General features: G+C 45.6%; 1 protein-coding gene across 1 annotated transcript in view; it reads right to left on the bottom strand.

Moving 5' to 3' along the window:
• LOC128735838 (protein serrate) overlaps positions 1-19,130 on the bottom strand; it is a 139,230-nt gene that overhangs the window by 49,000 nt on the left and 71,100 nt on the right. Inside the window, exons 4-7 of the mRNA XM_053830324.1 lie at positions 10,783-10,837; positions 10,007-10,112; positions 9,788-9,936; positions 9,277-9,337 (exon numbers count right to left, since the gene is read on the bottom strand). Coding sequence (XP_053686299.1) covers positions 9,277-9,337; positions 9,788-9,936; positions 10,007-10,112; positions 10,783-10,837 — 371 coding nt within the window. The remainder of the gene's footprint in view (positions 1-9,276; positions 9,338-9,787; positions 9,937-10,006; positions 10,113-10,782; positions 10,838-19,130) is intronic.

The raw sequence follows: 19,130 nt of genomic DNA, 5'->3' as shown, positions 1-19,130 counted from the left end.
TTGTTTAAATTAGAAAATTTCGATCGTTGATTTATCGGAATGCAGCAGAAGCGGCGAATTTCCGTCGGTGTCTGACAATTTAGAGAATGCACGCGAAAATCGAGGCGTGGGAAGAATTTATTCAAATTTCAACCTTCTGCAAACAATAATGCGGAGAAGGCAGTTGAAACAGAAAGAAGGAACCGGGCTTGAGCTGAGCCGAGCGCTATTGTTTGTCGAGTTCAACCGAGCTGTCAGCTAGCACAAAACGCGGCGCAGGGGTGCCAGCCCATTTTTTACCGGTAAACAAAAGAAGGCTGAATGCGGCCCGAGCAGGCCTGGGTAATGACTCGTCAAATATTGACCGATCATAGCAGGCATCGGAGCGCGTTGTTTTTCGATATGATTCATGATTCCAACGAGCGGCAATGAATCCGAACTCGTGACAGCACGGCAAATGTCAGATCGAAGGCGGCAGGCTAACTTAATTTCGTTCTTTGATTTGATTAGGCGACAAAAAGGGAAAGGACAATCCGGACGCTCAGTCCGTGTCAGTCTCGCAGTCAGGCTTTGCAGTCGGAGATCGAACAGGTCGATAATGATTAACGAAACCCACGAGCAAAAACCAATTGACCCATTTCGTTTGGACTGCGAGCGAACTATAAACAATGCCTCCGTAGCTGTAGCCAGCGGGCTGACAGCAAAAGAAGAAAGCATTCCAAACATAAACAACGAAGTTTCTTGTGTTTGCTTTTTCCGGCAGGCCTGCTTGGACCCGCACAGGCGACTCTTTTCGCTCTGTCATAAAGCGGCAATATCTCGAACTCGATAGCGAAGCAAGCCAGCCAGTCGAAGATTTATTGCAGAATTAAATTTTTTAACAATGTTTCACTTCTTCAATTATGTATGATTAAGTGTTCATTTATTATTAATTCTACCTTCTCAAGCTGTCGAGGCCGAACCATGGCGAGCTCGTACTCCGTGCGATCGTCCGACAATCACGATAGATGAGACCTTCGTTAGCTCGTCACTTCCACGCAATGGAAATGGTAGTAATTTGATGACAATTTGATAAACCGTAAATTTATTATACAATTGTTGGGAGTTATTGCAGAATTATAGCTTGACCCATCGCTCACCAAAATTTAACCCCGTTTTTGTTATGTCGGACGTCATGTTGAATGTCATCGTTGGCAACGCTTCTTTCCGACGACCGGCAGCGGTAGCCTACCCTTCTGGTTGCGATAAAGCCGATAACGTTCATTTTGTTTCCAGCTTTCGAGAAGGAAAAGAAAAAAGTATTCTCTTTGCTTTGTTTGATTGTTTGTGTTTGTCTGTTTGATTTTGACGAACAAAACGCAATATATGCTGGTAACGATAGGCTTTTATCTGTTGTTGCTGTTGGTGGCGAAGCGAGATTTCAAAGTAAACATGTTTGGCTGCGGCCAGACTCTGTGTTTGCACAAACAATAATGATAGTTGCCTATCGGTCAAGTGTCATCGAGCTGTCAGAAATCCGCGGCCGGTCGGGACCGGGCGTGCACTGAATCGGATCGAAGCAAGCCATCGAAAGAAACCAAAACACAGAGAGAAAAAAAACGGTGAAAGGTTCAAATTCCGGGCGGCACCGAAGTAACTAATTGAAAATTAATAGTGAATTACGCAGGGGTAATCAAATCTATTATAGATGGAATCTTTTGTTTCTAACGTGTATTCTTTTATCGTTTGCAGGAACGAGTCGAACAGAAGAAAGTGAGAGGAAGTTGGCAGAGATGAAGGGCTTCCAAAAACTGGTTCTACCGGATTTTTTCGTTCTCGCTGGTTCGGAGCTTGGGATGAGCATACCGAAAAAACAGCAACACGAGTGTGAGAAGCACGGTCTTCAAAATCAAAGTAATAGCAATAGAACTTGAAAAGAAAAACACAACGATAATGACCTTAACTAATAATAAACTCAGGAGGGCCACGGCGTGCGCGGCACTCCTGATGAGTGCCAGTGTGGAATCATTTCAAAGAAGGAAGAAGACTCCTGGGAGAGATTATGTTTTCGTGGCCCCGCACAGCAGCACCGATCGGATGGGTAAGCAACGGTGTGTCGGTTCAGAGCGAATTGAATTAAAACAATGTTATGGCATTCTGGATGCTACCCGGGTGCGGGTCCGGCGGAACCGAAAGAATTCTTCACGGTGGATGGGACGTGTCAGAAGCAAGCCAATTTAGCAATTAATTCTGTTCCGTCGATTTCCCTCTGAATCGGCCGTGATAGTACTGTGCCTACGAATGGTTCATTGCTACGTGAGAGCATCTGCGGTAGCAGAATTGATGAATAATGCAACTTTGACCGGGGAAAATTTCACACTCTTCCATGCAAATCCACCGTGAAACCGGGCGAGGAGACTGAGGATCAAAACAAAAGAAAAACCAGTACACACCATCCATTAATTCGCAGAAGCAAATGGCCTACTAAGACAGTGGTTGGTAGTGACGAAAGAAATTCTACAGAAAACAATTAAAATAGTTGAGCCCGTGTCTATCAACTATTATTCCACACGAATGTGTTCATCTATTTGTGAAGTGTAGCCACGGAGAAACAAACTATATAGAAAAGGTGTCATTTATCATCGGTGCGGGAAAAGTAAGATCCGTTAAGAGACAAAAGCGTTTACAATTAGTTTCATTCACATGACCCCTACGGTTAATTTGGAGAAGCCCCCCTTCTGGCGAAGAAAGGTGTCACCATAAGTCACTTCACCTTTTGCAAACACTTCCACACAGCAGCCAGCAGTCCAGATAAAATAATTAAGGTATTTCGCTTGTTTGTGCCTGTAACACGATCAATTTTCTCGTTTACTACCCCAGTGTGCTATACGGGACAACCGTAACGGTGGCAGAAGCCAAAGCAGAAGCAAGACGAGAGACCACAAGCGCGAGGGGGAGAATGATCAGATATTGTAGCCTATTTGGTGTTTCTTTTAATTAACTGCGTGATTTTAATTGTGACTACTTTTTCTTTGCCCTAGCGCTGCTGTAGTGGAGAGGACGGGAGAGATGGCAATTTAGCGATTGGACCACGGCGTAGAATGCCATTGGCCATATAGTTAGTTGCCTCCATTCGGAGCTGGAGGCGCAGGCGAAGACCGTAAGGCAGCATCCGTACAATGAGGCGAACAAATGAAATATGGTTGTTGCAACCCGATTTCTGTGTTTTGTGGTTCGGTTTTCAATCGAAACCAAGTCTACGGTGGGAGGCACGCCACCGCTACAAGCCAGCCCCAAACGGAAGGCAATTTAAATTTCCCGATTAATTAAGATTCTATAGAAAAATGTTGTTCCGTCCTCTGTTCGTCCATCCGACCGACCGTCTTGGGGAAAGACTTGCGAGGCTGCTGCTTTTGGAGCAAAGTTCATTGCTGGTCAGGATTTGAGAACATCAACGAAAACGTGAGACTCGTAAGTAAGTGCGAGCCTCCTAACTGTTTCTAATGTTGCCCTTCGGGAGAGGGCACGAAGCTGCATAATCAGACATGGCTCCGCTGCGGTATACACTGAGGGAAATTGCATTTAAAAACTACCTGAAAGTAACTTGAAAACCTCTCCTCGCCAAATGAATTGATTGACATGTCTGCCATAACTTCTAATCTCAGCGCCATCTCTTAGCAAACTTTCGCAAAGGCGCGAAAGTATTCCACGTTCGGCAAATGCGGCGATTGCTCCCGACGGAGACAATCCCAACCGCGTCAACTAACGAACTCGAAATAGTTCGAATTTTCAATTCATTAAATTAATTAATTACGTCGTAAAAGGACTGTGTCTCCGTGCGTGCGCGCGCGTCCGCTGCAGGAAACGATGGCTGCGTGCTTTTGATTTATGGGAAGCGATAATTATGATGCTTGCGATCCTTCTTTTTTGCCATTGCCGCTGTTGAATTCGCACAGAAGCACAGGAGATTGTGATCTCCTACCACGTGTGTGTGTGTATGTATGCGTGTGTGTGATGGTTGATTGCCCGGACGAATAGACGTAATCGCGTCGTTTTAGTCCAAAGTAGTGCTCCACAAAGTGACAGCTCGAAGCGCTGCTTAGCGGGACGTCAATTAAGATCTGAAATTGGAGCTGTGAATTGCTACCGACAGACGGCGATTCGATTGACACTCTGGAAATTGATTGATCTTAATCTTTATTTAAAGATTTCCAAAAAAAAACTACTTTTGAGCAAAGTAGCCGAACTTTCACACCTTCACATGAACTCGCTGTAGGCGTCCTTGTTGGGAGCATTTCGTGCTCAAATCCGCTGGTACGGGCAACGACGAGGTCTCCAACTACGGTGAAGGTTGGAATTAATTGAATTATCTACAGTCGAGAATCGCGGTCTGCAACCATTTCAAACACATCCCAGCAAGGTTTTAATGTCTGCACGCCATTACGCCGTCCGTCGTCCGAACCGAGGCTCTCGGTGTAGTAATAATAATGATCACACCGAATCCGCACAAAGTCTCCGAGGGAAAAATCGGCAGCCAAACGTCGCCGGTTGGTTGTAATGCACGCCATAACGTTTTCATTCCACCGATTGCGAGCAAGCTTCAGCGGTGTGTCGGGGAATCAAGTGGCCAGAGCAGAAGAGGGGGCAAAAAGTACAAATATAAACATATCATTACTTATTATTAGCTGCTTCGTTTTCCATTTCTCGCGGATGTTAATGGTTTTCACTTCGGTCCCGGAGGAGTCCGGTAGGAGCCAGCGTCTTTCGTGGCTCGGTACAAAATTACCTGCGAGATCAGGCGCGAGAAACAAAGAGATGGACTTAATTACCTGCCGACCAAACCAAAATGGGTAAGATCCTCGGTGGGTTCGAGAACCGAAGTTCCGCTCAAGTGGTGGTAGACTTCATAAGCCGAGTCACGTTTATCCGCGGAAGAAAAATATGGAAATGTGGATAGGGAATTATTTGCCGTGCAGCTTGCGGGAGCTTAATTTTAATTAAATTCAGCCAGCAGTGAATGAGTCGAGTATAGAGCATAAACAAAAAAAATGCGATTCGCTATCAATTAAATCAAGCTGAAATGGGGATGCGATGGACAGATTACTCTAGCTGAGTTCCCGTAACTCGCCTACGGACACTAGAGGAGTCGTGGAAAACAGTAGATTGGGGTCCCCTGATTCGATTAACCTTATTATCGATCGAGGGGGAGAAACTGAAGAACTGACCAACGCAAAGCGGCCGTCCGTTTAACGGTACGGCTCGAACGAACCACGAGTTCGACAAGCGCCGGTTCGGGATGATTGGTTCCTAATAAAATCCGATGTAACTATCCGAAAGGAAATTAAGCGGTCTTTGTGCGGTGAGATTTGAAGCGGTCGTTAATGACGGAAGATAACAACCGACTTCTCGGAGGAAATAATTTTACTGCCTCTATGCGCGCGCGCACTCGGAGGCACGGCGGGTAGAGCGTTTAAGTGGATTTTTATTGCGGTGTACTCTGGGAGTAGGTCCCTACTAGAAGCTTGGCTATAAAATGCATGTTTGATTCTGTGATCGGAAAGCCGAAGAAAGCTGATTGTATCATAATCACAGAAAGAGAGAGAGAGAGAAAGAGAAAAAACCTGCGACACCGATTCGTGGCAAGCGACTGTAAACTCGGAAGGGCTGGGGGTCATGCGAATCGTCGCGGAACATTTGACAGACTGATGGTAATTTTCAACCTATGCTGAACTTTTTGCTGCTGCATATTTCCAATGTAGGTTAATACTGAGCAATCAACAGGGAATTGTTCGTTAATGGCTTAAAAATACCTTTTAATTGGTTGGAAAGCGGTTCCTGTGAGCTCTCGGTGCTTTTAATTTGAGCCCACAAATCAAATAAGTTCCTGATGTAGTTTGAATGCGAATGATATTGCACATTACCGTGATTTGTAAAAAATATCAAAGATTGGATCACGCTGGCTTCCTCAATCATAGCTGGGACAATCTTCTAGTATTTTTCAGATATTTTTGGTTATTTTTTATTCACTATTTTATCTCAAGAGGCAAAATACTTCACTATTTCTGGAGTAAAACAATACCTTTCCGGATTGCAAAGCCAGCAAAAGTCCCATTACGGTAATTCTCCTGGTGGTTGCACTGTAAGCTTACGAGAGTAAAGGTGAGTGTGCGACTTTCTCTCAGTGGCTTTGAGTGTTAATTCTGCGATCAGTTTTTGGCGGTTAATTGGCGATCTCAAAATCATCTGCAATTTCTAGGAGTTCTCCGTAGTTCCGTCAGTTTGTCCATAGTTCCGTATTCGTACATTATCTGCTGTAGCTGGGCTTGATCGACTGTATCGTATGCTGCTTTACTATCGGTTAACGACATTTCTGTACGATCTGTCAGATAGTGAAAATTTGGCCCATTGTAGCGTGGCAACGAAGCCCGCTTACTTAGTGGTGTAACAAGATCTTGGACACTGATGCAGCAGCAATCAAGCCGATCTCCCTTTATGCAGATGGAATGAACTGCTCCTTCCATCCACTCTTCCGGTAGCGTCTGCGTCTCTCAGATCTTGCAAATTTTCCCCGTTGCCAGAGTTTCATAACTGCGCTTGTTGAACTCTGTTTATGGTCGATCCTTACCGCTTCATTGATCTTCAGAAACCCAATTTCTCGTACATTCTTCGTGCTGTGGTACTGGGACCGTTGAATCAATGAGTTCGTAGCACTTGCTTCGCAATTGTATGCACTCTGAAAAGCTGGCTGTGAAATCATGTGTGCAAGTGTGTTGAACAAAAACAGAAGGTCGAATTTCAAAAACGTAATGTAGCACCAAGGCTTTGCTTTTCGTGTTCGCCACCAGCTCTCGCTGCACCTTGCTCTGTGTTGTGCTCCTGGTCCTGTCGGATTTGAAGCAAACTACATCTTCGCAGGGTAATTATCTAGCATGCTTGCAACATGTCCTGCCTCTCGTATCTGCTCAACTTTAGCCCACTGTTGAATACTGGGTTAACCGTACAGCTGCGCGAGCACACCGCCGAAGAACGTTCTGAACACTCGTCTCTCGAAATTTCCACGCACTTGCAAATCTTCCTCAAGCATTGTTTACGTTTGATGCCTGCATAGAACAGCCTATCTAATGAGCGTCTTGTATAGGATACACTTTGAACGAGGTTTAGGCTACACTATCAATCGTGACACTATTGCTTAGGCGGTGTCCCTTGGTCTCGCTTCCATCAGACAGCATGTAATTTGTGCTTCTACTCAATCTTCCCTGCTTTGGACTTTAGACTAGGGCTACCACCAAAAATGCTCTACCGGCAATGTCCATTTCATCGGCAAGACATATGTATTGATTAGATTGGTTGGAGATCGTGTTCGCGTATTAATATCCACTCGGTTCATAACACGGTTTAGCGCTATGTCGAACGGCAAGCGTGATATTCCATCATCATGGCGAAGCCACGCGTGGATAAACGCATAAAGAACGGCTCCAAACAGTCTAATCAGCTTCCCAGAAAAGCCGTTTTCGTTCATGATTTTCCATAGCTCTTTGCGATCGATGGTATCATATGCTGCTTTGAAGTCGCTTAACAGATGCTGCGTGAGAAATCTGTATTCACGGCCTTTTTGCAGGATTCTATTAAATAAGCTTCGCTCCGTTGCCATTCTTCTCAACCGATTCATTGCTTTTCAGCTGCTCGATAGCGTCCTTAACTACTTATCGATAAAGTTGAACTGGAACCTCTTCCACGTTTGGTTCTCTATCTGGGTGTCATTCAGGTGTTCGTTGAAGTGCTACTTCCACGCTTTGGACACCTGACGGTCGTCTACTTATTACTAGTCTTGTCCTGACATTTTTCGACCCGTGGTACAAAGCCTTTGCAAGAAGCGTTGAGTTTCTGGTAGGACTTTCCCGATCCAATTTTGTTGCTCCTAACTTAAAAACTTCACTGTAGTTCTTTACTACTTGCCGTTGATATTTTTCCACGAATGGAATCGGGTAATTAACGAGGATGTTCAGTCGCGACTTGAGATAGTACAAAATGACTATATTCTACATTCATCGGAGCAACGGTGCAAAGACGGTAGAGCGACTCAGAAGAATCTGGATGAAACAGCAGGATTGGATCTAAAGATGGATTTGGAGTTTGGGCTTGAACAAGGATTTAGTGTTAGACTGAAGTGTTTTGAGCGTCTTAGTGAAATGCGAAGGTTGAAATCAGAGAAAAACTCATGATTGAATTACACTATTAATTTTATTCGCGACAGCTACGTATTTCGTCTACGACTTGCATGCTTCATCAGTGTCTGTTTTTGAACTTGAAAAGTTTTAGCAAATATTAGGGAAATTGTTTTTTGGTTGTTGTGCCTGTATATTATCAGTAAAAGGTTCAAGAACCATTGGACGACATGATTGTCGTGTCTAAACTGCTAAGCTTCACAAAATCATCCCTTTCGTGGGCTGATGTACCGTTTGCTCCAACTAAGTCACTATTGTTTGCGCCCTCATTACCGAATCGTGATAAATTAGCCAACGTTGTCGTCTGCAACTCGTGCGCTCTCTCGCGCCAGCCTTCACAACTGTTCTTTATCGTCCTGCCAGCAGGAGAATAAAATACACACTCCAACTACTACCGAATGCCGAAACATCAAACGGCATGTAACTTCACAATGCTATTTGTTTTCGACTAATATATGTACTGTTAGCTCACAATGTATGTTCGGCTTTGTGCCGCCATCGGAGGAAACTATTTAGCTAGCCTTCCTGACAAGCGGGAGGGGCCAAGTCACGGATTTTCTCCCCCCAGGCCGAGCGGGTTTGTGCGAATCCGAAACGACGACACGGTTCGGGGAAAATAGAAGCGCAAAAAAAACAGACGAATGCAAATATCTGGGTGCAACGTGATCGTAAAATAGAAGAAAGAGCTAATTAGGTTCAGCGCCGAGTGACTGCGCGCGGGTAACGAACCAGAAGCGGGAAAATATTTTCCAATAGCGCTCCAGATCACGACTGAATAGTTTATGTTTTTCCTCCAAGTGCCGTTGCTGTTTAGTTGCTGTATTAAAATGGATAAACATAGCGGGCGATTGTTCGGTTGGCTACCGGGGACCAAAACACACGGGCTGCTGTGATTGGTCTGCACGGCACAGCAAAGGGCGGAGTTGCAGTGTCGTCGTGGTTCATCCCCCCGCACCCTCGGACGTTCCTTCTACCTTGGCCTTCCCACAGCTTCCAAGGGGATGTTAACAATCGTCTAATGGTCGTCAGGTCGATTCTGTGCTTCCGGGTTAATTAAAAAAACGCGAAAGAAATCAACTCAAGAAATACTTACTCGCATCCCCCGGGCTGGTCGCATTTGCCGTGAATTTGGTCGCATCCTGGCTTGCAGATTGCTGAAAAAACAGGGAAGCAAACAAACAAAAAGAGAAAGCTTCGTTAGTTAGAGGAAGGTGTCTATCGTAATCTATCCTAAAGAGGTCAACATGAGCAGCGCCGCAGAGCGTCGCGTGAATCGTGGATGACCCTCCACAAGAAGATTTGTATTACGCAAAAATGGACTCACACGAGCGTGGAGTTGTTTTTTGAATTTTTTTTTCAATCTGTGTGGGCTGAGGCGAGGTGCAATAAAATTAGGAAATTAGTGAAATAAACGTCGAAAAAACAACATCGAGCTCAAATCGTTATCCAGAGATCAATCAAGAGGTAAAATGTTTGATCGAGCGTGAGGCTTTCTCTTTTCATAGGTCACTGCTGAGGTCTTGGACGAAATGCTGATCGATCACAGTAGACAGTTGGGTTTTGTTTTCTGTCTCAGTGCGGGCGAATACTCTGAATTAGCTTACCTTTCTCACAGTTGGCGCCCTGCCAGCCCGGTAGGCACACCTTGTTGCCCTGCTCGCCGCAGGTATAGTGGCCGAATTGGTCATTCCGGGGCCGGCAGAACGTCGTACAGGTCGTGTTGTAGTAGTTGTCCGCACACTGCACCCGAACCCTGGAGTGGATTTTGTAAAAAAAAACAACGATTATGAAATGGGTTTACCGGCTTAAACAGTGGAACTTACCGATAGGTGATCCGGGCGTTCTTCCCCGTGTGATCTAATGTATTCCATTCGTGCGAGGGTAGGATAACGCCGGAGAATGATGTCTCCTCGATCAGCCGGTCGGATACTGTGGAGGAGAGAGGAAAAAAACGAAAACTCGACTCTAGTTAAGACAGTTTTTTAATTAGCATCGTTTGGCAGAAACCAGTCGAGTCGGGAGGATACAAATTAGAGGCTTTGCCCGAAACGGAGCGCGCGCAAGACGAGATCGTTATGCTAATTTTTCAGTTAACGGTCGCCAGCTTTCGGGAGCTGCAAGCCGGTGCTACCTAGGGCAACTACGCGCAGAACTACCCGATCCGTTCCAGTTGCCGGGTTCCGGGTCGACCGAGAGTATGGGCGCGCTGAGATTCGCTCGCGTGCAGTCGAAACCGGTGATGGATTACTTGCGCCCGGTAGGGAAAGAGGTTACAATTTTTCACGATCCGGTGGCACCGTGTAAAGGATCGCGCGAAACGGGAGCATGTGTTTTTCGCACCCTGCTCCGTTCGGTGGATGGCGATCGGCGGTCATACAAATATGAACCACTGTTCTTCGACGGGTCGTGCTCGGTTCGAGGTTCACACTTTGCCTGTCGAAGGTGAAAAATCGTGCCGGGTGAATTGACGCCGGCATTGGCTGGTCCAGAAGTCGATTGAGGTGTGGGAAAATGTGCTCACTTCGCGGCAGTAGCAGTCGCAGAGGGGAAAAGTTTTGGTGTGGTTTCGTGCCGACAGACGGGCGAATTAAATACTCACTTGAATAGGACTCGTTGTACATATCCAACGCCTGTAGGATCAGGGTAAACGATTTCTGAAAGTTCGAAAAAAAAACACTGATTAATGTTGAATTCAACAGAAAATAAGACAAGTCTGTTGATAGTAGGGTTAAAGAACCGCCTCTAATTAACGCGAACCCGAATCTAGTATAAATTAGCCCACCCACGTAGCTTAGGTTGTCGTCTAAAAATATTCTAAATTTTTTCGACGAAAAAAGAAAAAAAAACGGAGTGACCGTTGAACGAACGAACGCGAACGACTTGTGCTAGCTGGAAGTCTGTCAACAGTTTGTCCCGTCTTTTGCTCGACAAGCCTACTGCGTTCGGACCGACTAGCGTCCAACAACAGAACAAAAAACAAGCGTCAATAAATTAGGTCTCAGAATCACCGCGATGATAAGCGGAACCATTCCTGACTTGCTTTAATATCGTTAATAAATAGTTTTGTTGCTGCTTTGTGGTCATTCGCTTTCCTATTTCTTGTGGCGTGGTTTATTTTATTATTGTGACGAACTGTTTAGCAATAATAAGAGACTAAACAGAACTGAACGACCGGCGACATTATGTTTAAATTGAATTACATTCTCCGAACAGTCGCTGGAACGAAAAAAAATGTAAATTTCTAATGTCTCGCAGCTGATGACACGCCGGACGCGAGGGACATCCGAATGTGGAAGGTTAGGCATTAAAAGATCACAAAACAAGACATAAAAAAGAATTCATCCACGGGACGGTTGACTTAGAAATTACGTTTCGTCGTCTGGTTTAGCTGACAACACGTGCGATTCGAGATAGTGACCATTTTGGCCTCCCCCCTCTGAACCCCGAATTATTAGGTCTTCTGCCAACCACTGTACCGATCGAATTATGAATGAATTTGTATGATCGAGAGCACACTGTGTGCCCTGTGGATTCGATCGTCACCTCCAACGGGTGTCGATCGAGGTCCGAACCGAAACGTAAATACCGCACACCTCACACTCTGTCACTGATTCATCGACGCGCGGAGCTGAAAAGCAGGAAAACAAGATTTTTATCACTCGCTTGTTCGTCAATTTGTTGATTTATTTAAAAGCTTGAGCAATCTCCGTCAGCTTCATTCCCGGCGAGGAGATCATTCGTGGTTTAGATTTCACCTGAGGAATTAATTCACGCCTTCCACAGGCGTTGATCCACCCGAACCGGTCATCGCGCGCGGCTGCTGGTTGACTGTGAGAAAACTATAGGTTAGAATCAAAAAGTGTCCGTCAGTCACTGACCCCCAATGACCACACCATCATCACCACCGAATTGAATAAAGACCCAAATCCAGAAGCTCGCGGCTACCTCATTTGTTATTCATACACTGACTGACGACTGAGTGACTGGTGCTTGCTCGCTTGCTTGGCCGGTTGGCATCCATTGAAAGTGTAACAATAACAATTTCCCCCTCTCCTAAAATGCTCTCTATTTTCACCCGGACTCCAACCGAAACGATGGCGTTGAAGACGATGACGATGATGGTGCGAATTTATGACCGGTGGAATGATCGTCGTCGCCTTTCAGAAAGAGAGGGAGAGGGAAATCGTCAAGTTCACACGACGGAAGGGAAACAGAGAAAGAAACACGAGTGAATGCTCGATTAAGTACGTTTAATTCATTATTCATCATCGGCACAAGTGGCTTCTGCATGGGATTTCCGTTACTTCCCATCGTCGTCGTCGTTTGCTTTGATTCGACTGCCGAAATTCAAGCCAACTCGAGACCATGGGCACCAGAATATCTGCCAATAACTTCGAAACGTCAACCGAACAAAGCGCCACCCGCTGCGTAAATCTCACCGCCAACTATGTTGCGATCTCGCCTTGTCGTCCAATTTGGCACTGGCAGAATCACTGGCTCACGATTCCCGATGATGCCGGTTTGCGGCGATGCAATCGACCATCCGTCCTCTAATATAATTGAAGAAGTGTGGCATCTAATCCAACGGCGATTTCGATCCAAGCTTGGCACTGCCAAAGCTGGCAAGGTGATGATGAAAATATTTTCTAACCATGTTGTGTGTGTTGTGACATTTATGGTAACATAATTAATTTTTTTTTCTCTTTACTTCGCTTGTTTATTTTCAGGCATGGTTCCCACGGAAAAGGCCACGTATTGAAGGTTGAAATTGAATGAAGAAAAAAAAATTGAAGTAGTATTTGAAAGAACTTTTTTTTTGCTTGAGATTCCTTCAGAATCGGCATGGCAGACACGAGCTGATTAAGCAGCAGATCAAGTCCTACTTGATATAATTTCAACCCATCCGAAGGTAAGTACTACTTCTCTTAAGCTTCCCACTCGATGACGTTCTCATTATTTTTGACCGGTGTTGTTATTCTTGCTGCCAGCCTACTTTGCATCCACCGAGAGTAAAGAATGAGAATCATTTTCCACCAAAATATTTGAAATGAAAGAAAAAAAAACTCGAGAAGCTCTCAAGACGAGACCCTTCTCAGTTCTCAGCGCGTGTGGTAAGCTTCAGCTGTTTGTTTTGCTGCCCGTTGAGTGGATCGGAAACTGTAGCAAGAGGTTTGTGTGGTTGGGAATGTTATTTTTCCTCGCCCAGCTCTAGCCTGGCTTGCATTGTAAAAAAGTACAATTACAAAATGGTACGCAGCCATCATAATCACCACCTTCGCTGCACCCTCCCGAACGGGCGGGAGTCTGCTTCTGGTTGTACAACCAGTACGGAGCGGCAGCAGCCTTATGCAGATGTTAAAGCAATCAAATGCAAAACAGATTAATCTTTAGTACCTACTAAGAGGTCTATAATTTGATGGCCAATATTTCACCACTACGCGGTGTAGAGGTGTCTCGGGGTGGAGAATCGTGTCCGACAGAATAAGGTGAGCGACAACGGTGTCAGCCCCAGTGTTTCAACTCAACTTCAGTGTACGATTTGTAATCACGCGCGGGTCGACAGTTCTGGAAGGCTGCTGCGCCTCCGCATTTGAAACAATCACAGACCGAACACAACCGCGCAGCATCCATGGGAATCGAACCTTCGGCCGGATAAGTGGTCTGTCGCTATTTTAAACACAAAGGAAGTACAAAGTTCGCTTCTCTGTGGATTGTATCTAGTGTGTGCCACCGTGATAAAATTTTTGAAATACGTTCTTATTTTTCTATAAAAATATGAAAGATCTACTATTCTAGGTTTTGGAATTTAAAATATGGTTTTTCAATAATGTACAAAACAGTTTGCCTCCCAGTTGGCTTCGAGGTATGATGCTGGCATAATAAGACAGTCGTCGTATGTTCGAATCTGGACTGGGAGAGGCTGTTAGAGTCAATAGGATCGTAGCAACTGGCCCTGCAATTGTCCTGCAGTCTAACAGCTGGCTGCGAAGTCTGTCGTATAAAAACAGAAGGTCAAGTTTCGACAACGGAATATAGCATCTAGGCTTTGCTTTGTTTTGCTTAGAGGGTACGTGCTGTCGAGGGTACGTACTAACGAGGGTAGGTACTATCGAGGTATAACTGTATTGTGATCTTCTGTGGACGGCTACAAAGTCTTGAAGTCATCGCCTAAAGGTCTATTGCCAAACTGTAAGAGGACTCTCAACTAATGCCACCCTTAGCTGGTTCATTAAAACAAGCCTCGCGCGATAGTGTCGGTCAGGTCCCACGGGAGACTTCTGCAGAACCCAGTGGGCAATATAGGCGACCGGTTCGCCTGTAGCGGATTGCTCCTCAAGCAATCCGATCCAACAAGTGGATCCAACCAACACTTTCCAAACTATGGCTTTTCAGAAACTGTAAGACATTCTTTCCGCCAGAAATTGACAAATGCTTAATTGAAACAACGAAAATATCAGTTCACAAAGGCGTAAAGAACCGCAAATAACCTACTCTATCCCAGCGGAACGCCGCACGTAGGTACAAGATATTTTCGTGCAGGGCATTGCATGATAGCTTCATGTAGCAGACCAAGTGCATGCTATCGTCGTCGCTACTGTTTCTCATTGCCGCGCGGACGAGATCCTAGCAAGCTGTGAAGTGTTATTGACAGTAGACCCTGACCTGAGATCCTCCTGCTCTAATAATGGAGCAACTAAATGACCGACCGTAACCTTGCCAACAACGATGTTGTTTTGCTTGCTCAGCGCCGACTTGTAATGATGCAAGGCTAGCTTAATGACCTCTCTCCAGCAAAGTTCAAACGGAGGGATGGAATACGAGAAAGTTTTTTCAACTTGACAACTGAAGAACACTTACCTTAATATGTTGCAAGGTATTTAGAGACCTTTCAGGATTTAAAATGTGAAGGGAGGCGTATTTTGAACCTTCATCAAGTGGATTTTGGTGGGACAAATCCATGTTGTTCTGGCAATGTATAATTTTAGATTACATTTCCGCAATTTTTTCACTATACACTAGGTCACTTGAACCTTGGCCAGCTGCTGCTACAGTCAGTGGAATCGTTGCAGTAATTATTACTTCCCAGATAAAAAGTTTTACACCGATTATTCTTTACAGAAAGCTTAAAATTCTTGTTAACAAATAGCTGCTTTGCGTTAAGCAAAAAAACTACAATTTTCAACGATTGAAAGTTTTAAATTGTATATGAAGCTAACAGTCTATCCAGCAATATCAGCTATATGAATCAGCAAATACTGGTAATTAAGACCAATTATTATTAGAAGGACCTTGACAAGAACCAAAAGGACAAAACAAAAGAGTTTGATTATGATGGGTGACGAAAAGTCAAACTCAACCACAACAAAGAAAGTGTCCACTTAAGATGAGCACCGGCAGATAGATTCCAACCGGTTAATTTATGCTCCAAAATTAACCTGGTACCGGAGAACTAAAGAGGGGTGGTGGGGGGAATTTTGCAGAAGGAAAAGCACCGTCAACATTCAACAACAGATAAAGAAACCGAAATCTGCACAGATCGAAAGATTCCGATAAGACCGCACCGCGGTTGACGACGACGGCAGCGATGACGACAACGACGTGCGCAGGAAGAGGAAGCAGAAGTTTTTCTTTTTTCGTTTGTTTGTTTCTCCCTGAGGATTCGGAGGTTCCCAAAGGCCCCGGGACCGGTGATGCTATTGGCTTATGCTAATGTAACCGCGACGCGCGCAGGGTCCAACAAAACCGCGGGGAAGGAATTTTAATTAATGCGCGCGAGATCTGTTTCGCTGGTTCGCTCTTTGGTGACGGAATTGTTTGCTCGTAGCAGATTTAATGCCGGGAAGGTGGTCAACCGGAGAATTGGCATTTCTTTGCAGTTTCGCCGCACATTTTTCTTAATTAAACAGAAGATTTTGAAGCTGAGGCTAAGCGAAACAACGGCACACCGATTCCGATTGCAGACTGAACGGGGTTTGATGAGCTTTAACATTGTGGTTGTTCTCGGAAGTGTGCGATGGTATTTTCTTCTTCTTGATTTCGTTGCAATTTCTCGACGAATTGCTGGTCGTTGTGGTGGTGGCAGTCACGAATCTGCATCTCACCTTTGAACCCAACGCGGTTGGCCACGATCCTGTCCAGGAAAGGAACCGCCGCTGGGTTGCCTGTCGGGCTGGGGTGCTGCGGCTATGAATATTTATGATCGAAAGCGACAACCACCTGCGCGCGCTGTGTGCACAGCTAGTTCCTTCGGGCGAAAGATTTCGTTGAGGACCATAGTTGCAAAACATATGTTCGATTGCTTCCGATTGCAAGCCGCGCTGCCAACGCATCGAATTAACCAATTATGCTTCTTCTTTTTCTGGTTTGCGGCAGAAGGTTCTCACGATCCGGTAAGGATCATTACGTATTCACTGCACCTCCAAATTGCGGATCGGAATGAGTGATGAGGCGTGTTCAGCTGCTGCTCCCGATGCTACTATTCGCAAAGCACAAGCACAACCGCACCGATAAACGCTGTTGCATCTGCTGCACTGCACTCTGCAGCTCGACAATCGATCGTTCGTGATCTCGATCTCGATCGTTTTGACCTGACGATGGGCTCATCATCAAATGCTTGCAGCAATTTCGAAACCCCTCGCGCTTGGGCCCTCCGGTGTTTAGTAACAGCTTTTGCTCCAGCGAAGCACACATAAAAGTATCATATTTTCTATTAAATTTCTGTAATTAATACGCTTCTACCTTCCTCGTATCTGATGTGTGCGAGTGTTTGAGTGAATAAAAATAACGTTGAACCCACAAGAAAAATGCCGTTTCCTCGTGCAGCCAAGCTTGCATATTAAAATTGCATGCACGCTACCACCATCGTTGGTTGATGATCGTTACAACGCAACTAACAACATTCTGCGGCAGATCCCACCAGACTGCTGCCGTTTTTGGGCTTCCTGGCGCGCAGCAAAAGAACTTGAACTTCACCGGCATACCACGCTGACGCGATGCAACGGAATGATGTACGGAGGATTTGCATGCAGCTGCAGCCGGAGAAGCTTAAGCGCTTCGATGCACTGCGCTGCGCTGCACGGCACTAGGTACTACTGGCGGGATTGATAGCGTCAAAAGAGTCTCTAAATCTGATACGGTTGTGCACCGAACCAGTCGGTAGAAGCTGCATCTCGTCGGTCGGTGTCTAAGTCGAAGAACGAAACAAGCTGAATATTCATAGCGCTTTCCATGGCAAAAGCGTAGCGCCAAGCCCGGTTTCGGATGTCTCACGCGCGCCTGCCTGCCACAAAAGGCAAATCAAAGCTCCGGTCGTCGTAATGAACGAGGCAAAAGTCGTGAATCGCTTGTAATTGCTCTGGAAACACTGTTAATTTTGTGCGAAATAAAGAAATGATCCGTAGGCGAAGGCACGAGGAGGCGAAAAGCTATCATTTTTCAAATAAGTATCGCTCGGCAGCTTGGCAGATCTAGTCGTCTGCGGTTGATGTGCACTTCCAAATCGGATTGCGCAGTAGTGCCACCTTCTCCTTCCTGGCGGAAGGTGGCATCAGGCCCCCGCGAGGCACGTCAAGAAACCCTACGTTGAGCCAGCTGAGCCGTACCGACTTGGGCACAGCTTGAGAATAGGTGTAGGCTCGCATTTTCCACTCAATATGCCACTCGGTATCTTAATACTTCGTAGCTTCTTGCTGATCCTACGCTAATCTCGCAGCCTACTGTTATATTTCTCGATCATCTGCTTGTTTATGCGGTCTAGCGCATGCAGTTTTGCGGTGGCAGCTTCTCTTTTCGCCTGCACTCACCGCAAGTCTTTTTTCACACGCGTCTTACCGGGGCTGGGATTGAAAAATGGTAATGGAAAACGGTGTTGTGGCGCAATAAAAAATATGTATGTGTACACATTGCTCCTCCGCAGAGTCAATCGCGGACGAAAGAGGCAATAAAGTGGCGGAAATAGTGGTAATAATTAGCTCAACATCAATCCATCGTCTAATTGCTGCCGTTGATGCCACTGCAGTTCGATCTTCGACTGCCGTCGATCGATGATGTTGCCCTCTCGACCAGGTGTGATGGGAAACGATTGAGATTTCAACCGGGGGGAAAGTCCTAAATGTACCTCTAATTGAGAGGCTAAGTCTCATTGCAAGATGAAGGGCCACCCCAACTAATGGTTCCGGTTGAAAATTTTCCGTCTTTCGTTTGTGGTGCACCACATATACAGCCGAATGACGTTTGATTTGAAATGATCTTTTTCGCCATTTGATGCATATTTCGCAACGCGCCTGCTTCGATGGCATGATGGCGGCCGAATGAACAAATCGCTTGCCTTCGCTGATAAGATCAAAGCCGAAAGTGTGTCAGTTAGGTCAGTCAACATCTCTCAAACCGGAGCCTCTCTAAGCTGCATCATCGTGGCCGATGCCGATTTTACTATATGGCGCGAATCGCCGCTGACCAAGACTGAAGACGAGTCACAAACCGGTTTGAAATTCGGTGCGAGATTTTCGCGTCTCATTCTTTGGTGATAAATCAAAAGTGGCTGTTGGCGTTGGTCGTTCATTTTTTCGCCGCCCGTCTTGAATTCGTTGGCTCGCGGATGAGCCAACATGAACAGTAGATGGTACTGGGAACAGATGAGATTTTTATTGTAATTTTTTTCCCCAAATATAGCCGAATTCCAAATCTCTGGTCGTAAAATTATACACATTTATCTGCATAATTGGATTCGTTGTGCGATTTTGTCACGCCATTGTTGCGTCTTCGCCGCGACTGACAGCTCGAATTTGTACACGCGGTAAACCATGCAAATTCCGCCACCTTTTGGCAGTGGAGAAAGTGATTTGAGGACCCGAATGGCAGTTTCTTTGCGCAATCGGTTAGCGACGACGTCAACAGAACTATCCTATTGACATTCGATGAGGCTCTCCGTTCGGGGTATTTTATGTT

The sequence above is a fragment of the Sabethes cyaneus genome, chromosome 1, assembly GCF_943734655.1.
Source record: "Sabethes cyaneus chromosome 1, idSabCyanKW18_F2, whole genome shotgun sequence".
NCBI classification, from domain to species: Eukaryota; Metazoa; Arthropoda; class Insecta; order Diptera; family Culicidae; genus Sabethes; species Sabethes cyaneus.
The sequence above is the reverse complement of the archived record's forward strand: the minus strand, read 5'-3'. Positions and strand labels throughout refer to the sequence as shown.